Source organism: Nannospalax galili, unplaced genomic scaffold, assembly GCF_000622305.1.
Source record: "Nannospalax galili isolate Female #2095 unplaced genomic scaffold, S.galili_v1.0 scaffold182, whole genome shotgun sequence".
In the NCBI taxonomy this organism is placed as follows: domain Eukaryota; kingdom Metazoa; phylum Chordata; class Mammalia; order Rodentia; family Spalacidae; genus Nannospalax; species Nannospalax galili.
Window position 1 is genome coordinate 1363086 of NW_008348662.1, and position 6195 is coordinate 1369280.

Sequence of the window (6195 nt, forward strand, 5' to 3'; positions counted from 1 at the left end):
CACCTTTGCAAAATGAGACACAAAGTTGAAAATCAGTAAGTACTTCAGGGGTTATCTGCATTGTCTACATTATGAATCAGCCATACAAGCACACTGTGGATGAACACTGCTGCAAAGAAAAGGGTCTCACTTGCTTCAGCAACCAGGAATCAGCTTCATAGGTCTAAATTCTCACAAGTCTAAACTTACACATTAAGTTCCTGGTTCTATGCACTCTATAGATAATTACACATTCTCACTTTGCAAAAATCACCTTAATTTTCAAGTGATTCATTCATTAAGAAAAACTGACATATATACACTACTCTCAGCCTTACCACTAAAAACAAAACCCCTCAAATTCCATTAAAAGTAATAGCTTAGAAAACAGAAATACAAAGTGAACTTCTTCATTAGCAAATAATAGGCTATAAAGCAATATTCTGGGCAATACTTTCAGGTAAAAGAAATAACTTCATTGAGTAATGTTTTCTAAAGCACTCCATTCTGGGGTATATGCACTTGATACACAGAAGGAGCTTTTAGTACATTTGATAGAGAAGAAAATGTGCACCATGAAATAGCTCAATGTGCACGGCAGCTTGTGACTGACTAACAAAACTCAAAGGACAAAATAACATGAAGGAGGAGAATGGTGACAGGGCTGCAGAGAGGCAGGGAGGGTTTCAGGGAGACTGAAGAGGGTAGTGGGAAGGAATGGTATGATTTGGCTGGATTTGAGAAGGACACTGAGGGTGAGGGTGCCTGAGAGTAACTGTGTGAGAGTATGTGATGTTTTTGCCTGATCATGGCCATGCATCAATTTTTCTTTACTAAGGTGTGGGAGGGAGAGGGAGACCATGCATAGATTTCTTCAGATGACTGTAACTAGGATTGTGGGGCTGTGTGAACAAGAATCGATTCCTGCATTCTTCTGTATTTTCTGGTATTCAAGGGCTATGTCTACATTATCTCAGTGTATCCTGCCAGTGGGCATTACACAAATAAATGTTGGTGGGCAACATCAGAAGCTGTGGGAGAGGGACTGTTAGGATTTATGCATCTTCCCCACTGGAATAGCATTCTGAAAGGTATTTGAGATGTAACCTTCATCTCTAGCCCCTGACTGATCTCAGTAACGGAAGGGAATAAAACTGGTAGAAAGGTTTCCTTTTGGATGAGACCTTATGATGTAACAACTTTATGATCTCTTTAAAAAAAAAGAATAACAACAACAGAAGAACAGAAGTTCTCTCTTATTTCTTGTTATCCCAAACAGGAGATTATCCAAGTAAAGGAAAGTTATTCTTTGAAAGGATCAAATCACGGTAACTTTAAGGTTTTATGTGCAGATGACAGTTTCCGTGCTGCACACTTCAGGGGGTGCGTTCCTTTTTGGTAGATACACATGAAGAACGTGAAGATTTTTGAAAAGAGATTTGATCTTGGGACTAAGCCAAGGAAGAGTGGGCCAGACTAACCAGAGAGAAAAATGCAAATCTAAAATATTTTTTAATGGAAAAAACCAGGCCTACCTACCCATTGAGTCCATTGGCTCCAGTTACTATCCAAACCTTAAGATTAAATGGAAATATTCATTTTTCCAGAGCTTTCTTCCAGTCAGACATTATTGGTTGAAGTCCTAATTTATTGGGCTATGAGCCTTTGATTGTATAAACATTTTCCCATTTAGCAGGCCCAGCCATCCTTGTAATAGATTTTATAATTATCCCAGCTACATTGCCCCAGTGATGAAGCTGCATACAAACAGTTTAGATGAACAAATCTGGAAAGAAAAGGGTCTCACCATTGCATCTGCTTTATGCTTCATCCGTTTAGCTTCCTGCATAAAATAATCTGCACTGCGGGGCCTACAGGCAGAGAACATTAGGTGTCGTTATTGCACAATTGCAAGAGCCTCTGAAAATATTCTTTTCTTTCATTGAAACATAAAACACAGTTTAAAAACTCTGCTTAATATGGAATTGCATCTATTTTTGCACTTTCAAATTACTGACTGTATATAAAATACATTATTTTTCTCCAAAATTAACAGTTCAAAAACCCACTCAATAGATGTAGTCTATATTTACCATTGCTTTTACATGATCCCCCAGTGCCCAATTTGTGAATAAGACTTTTTAGTGTATGGTTAAGAAAAAAGTGAAAAATCTTATTTTGCATAATAGTTACAGAAAACAATCCCCCTTTAACTTAAAAATTGTGACTATATCTGATAATGACTGCATGGGTGAGGCTATATTTATCCTTATGAGTGTGCCATTTAGATGCATAAATGGTATCTAGAGTTGTATTTGTATATATTTAATTATCTTAAAGCCTCATAGTGAAAGATGAAAAACTGATGTGGTATGATTATGTTCCAGCTGTAATGAAGTTAATTGTAAAATGCTGTCTACCTTGTAATAATGCAAACATGGCATGTATCCTCCAGAGTGCTGATTAGCTGGCTGGTAAACAGGAACAGCAGACATGTCTATTATTAAAGCAATAACCCTGGCCAATGCTAATTCTTCTGGGAGATGAAGGTAATTCATCCTGAGTGTGCATAATGACCCTAAGTCACACTAAGCTACTCATCGGATATTGCCTTTAAATGCTTAGTCTGATAGATTTTTTTTTTAAAAGATAAATTTTATATCCTTTAGACATCATCAGCATAAACTTCTTTGTATTATGGGCCGTTATGTAATCAATAAACTCAACCTACTCATGAATATCAGATATAAGCCAGGGGACATGATGTAAGCAGAGACATTAGTCATAGATAGTTTAACCTATTATGGTATGCTTATTTTAAACTGTCTTGTTTCAGATTCTAATGGGTCTTTTACCTCATTGTAATACCAGGTAGTCAGAACATTCCTTTATTCGCAGAGATCAGAAATGCTTAGAAAAACAATGCGTACTATGACAACGAACATCGATTGATTAAAACATGGCGTTTAATTAATCAAATTAATAGTTTTGGGGGCTGGAGAGATGGCTCAGCGGTTAAGAGCACTGACTGCTCTTGCAGAGGACCCAGGTTCGATTCCCAGCACCCACATGGTGGCAACCGTCCTTAGCTCCAGTTTCAGGGGAATCTGAAACCCTCTTCTGACCTGTGCGGCACTGCATGACACGTGTGCACTCACATACATGCAGGTAATACACTCATACACATAAAATAAAAATAATAAATAAAATTTTTTAAAAAGTTAAATAGTTTTGGGTCAAAAATCATGGGAGCAAGAAAAATATCTAGTTTTCTGTTATTTCTTTTTAAAATATTGCCAACATTGTGGCCATATATGTTAGAGCTGACATAATAGCCTGTCACCACAAAGAAGTGACAACACAGCTGCAGGATTCCCTGAATGTCCATAAACTGCCTGTCTTTGGACCACTGCTCCTTTGCTGTTCTCATTCCCATTCAGGTCTGAAACCTTTTCTTCCTCTTAATGGGCTTCTCATTGGTATGGCTGGAGGTTTCTTTCCTAAGAAGGGCCTGCTCCGACCAGCTCTGCCTTCTCCTGCTCATCTTTTACAAATCTCTACTTCCACTTGAACAGCTTCTCAGTTGCCTCTTTCCTTGGTTACATATTGACCTTTGTTCACACACTGACTGGTCTTTGATTTGAATTCTGGCAATTTCCTTTTTTTTTTCTTTTTGAAGCAGGGTCTCCCTATAGCCCCAGCTGTCCTGGGACTCACTATGTAGACCAGGCTGGCCTTGAACTCACAGAGATCCGCCTGCCTCTGCCTCCCAAGTGCTGGGATTACAGGTGTGTGCCACCATGCCCGGCTTAATTTCCATTATTTTTTAATGAAAAAATAATTGTTATTACTGCTTTTACTTCTGCTTCTAAACAGTTTTTTTAAAAATATTTTTAATTGATTTTTTTGTTTCACACATAACATCTTAGTCTTCTTCATACCCTCTTCTCCATCAGCACCCTCCCACTGGATTTCATGCATTCTGTCATTTATTAAACAATTTTTTTGGTCTTTTTGAGATAGGTTCTCCCTGTAGCCCCAGCTGTCTTGGAACTTACTGTGTAGACAAGGCTGGCCTTGAACTCACAGAGATCTGCCTGCCTCTGCCTCCCAAGTGCTGGGATTAAAGGCGTGTGCCACCATGCCCAGCAAACAAACTATTTTTTACAGCATTTTTAGGTTCACAGTAAAACTTAGCCAAAAGTACAGAGTTCCCATGTATCCTCTGCCCAACACATATACAACTTCCTCACTGTCAACATCCTGAAGCAGAGTGAGTGACAGTTTCACTGCCCTGAAATCCTATTTACTGTTTCTTCTTTGGTTCCATATCCCTATATGGATAATCAGAACTCTTCTCCAGCCCAAGCCTATATTTTCTATATTTGATTCCTGAGCTTCTATCCCAGAGCCTATTGTTGGGCAAAGTTTAGGCATCTTCATCCATTCTCCCTGTTACTAGATGTGGTCCATGTTTCCTTGTTCACAGTACTCTTAAAGATGCAAACTGCTCAGGTTGGCTTTCATTACCTTTCTGGTTCTGGGGCCTATCATTTGACTCCCCTGCAACCATGTGGATCTTTACTCCTTGACTGCTGTTTGTAAATATGGCTTTCGTTGTGTCACTGTCTTGTGTCAAAGTCCTAGAATCAATCTTTGGGGCCGCTATAGCCAAATCTTAGTTCAGGTTTCCAGTGATTTGCCTAACCCTTTTAATCAGGTCGGGTGTTCACCAGGGCCTTTGAGCAAAGTTTGGGCCAGTTTCCTCACTGTTTTGATGACATGCCACCCCTGTCTTGGAAGCTCTGCTCATTCTTTCCCCTGTCTGGAATACTCTGTTCTCTGCTCATTCACTGAGTGTTCACCAAACACCAATCATGAGCCAAATGTTATTGCCTCTCAAGTTGGACCACTGCCAGGAACTCTTCCCATGCTTATCACTCTTTCCTGATATCATATAGCACTTGTTTATACTACACTTCCAGGCAACTAATTACCTTAGAAGTTTATAGGACTATAGATATTGTATGTGTGCAACTTGGTCACAGATACATTTCAACAGGGACCATGCTGTCAACCTCTTTGGTTGCCTCCCTGAAGTCCTTCTTGAATAGTACTGAATTTATTCTGAGCTTAGGGAAGAGTGGTGCCTTCTGAGAGGATGCAGCATCACACCCAATAGCCAGAAAGTGTCTCCATGGCAACTCAAATTCTCCACATCATTCATTATCTGTTCCACACTCTAGTCTATAAGTTTGGTTATTTTCTTTGTGTCCCGTTTTGTACACCTTGTCACTAAAAAGATTGCCATTTCAAATGTATTTCATTCCCATGAAAAAACTCTCTTGGTCATAAGCTATGGCATCTTAGATGTCACAAGCCTTCTAAGCTACCCTTAGAGATGTCAGCAGCTGATAGCCCCTAATATGGGTTCTTTAATCAATGCTGTTTTTATCTGCAGCACATGAATGCAGTTTTCAAAGCTGATATGGAGGCCAAGCCACAGACTCACAGCAGTGCCTGCAGATAAGTAACACATCCAATTTTCTGACCATACCCTGGCAGTTACAACAGTAACCTGCCATGTTAAAAGAAAACTGGGAGCCATCTAAAGACCATTTACAAACATGATTGTTAGAATCCTCATTTTGCATATAATGGAGGGCTCACTATACTAAGCACTGAAAATTGCCTGAAGATTGGCCCATTTTCTCCTCTGAGGTGATTTCTGCCATGCTCTTAAATCAGACCATTATAAAGTCGCTGGGACCAATGGGACACCACTCAGACTGTCCAGCATGGCTGTGGATGCACACCAACCCAAAGGCATTGCTTTTCACAGTCATACAGAAATAAACAGAAAAAATGAAACTTCCATCACCATTGTAACCAAAGACACTGAAATAAAACCTTATCATCTCAGTATTAAACAGATCTATTCTTAAGTGGGAAACTAGCTTCTTTTTATCATTTATGTAATGTAAATTTTCATGTTTTTCATAGCAATATTTTATGTTGATGCATGAGTGTACCTAATAAAAGTTCAATTAAACATTTTAAATATAACTGTGTTTCTGGTGCACTTCAGAAACCAGGCTTGGCTGATTGCAAAGCTAAAGCACAGCCATGTGCATCTTTGTTCCAAGAGTTCTCTGCAACAACAGCAACCGGAGTACTTGATCCAAACAGGGTGCTTTCTTTTCTTTTCTTCCTCCC

The 6195-nt window shown here is 39.2% G+C and overlaps 1 protein-coding gene across 1 annotated transcript in view; it reads right to left on the bottom strand.

Annotated features, from left to right (window-relative positions):
* Aff3 (AF4/FMR2 family member 3) overlaps positions 1-6195 on the bottom strand; it is a 544092-nt gene that overhangs the window by 17387 nt on the left and 520510 nt on the right. The window contains exon 18 of the mRNA XM_008845867.1: positions 1787-1850. Coding sequence (XP_008844089.1) covers positions 1787-1850 — 64 coding nt within the window. The remainder of the gene's footprint in view (positions 1-1786; positions 1851-6195) is intronic.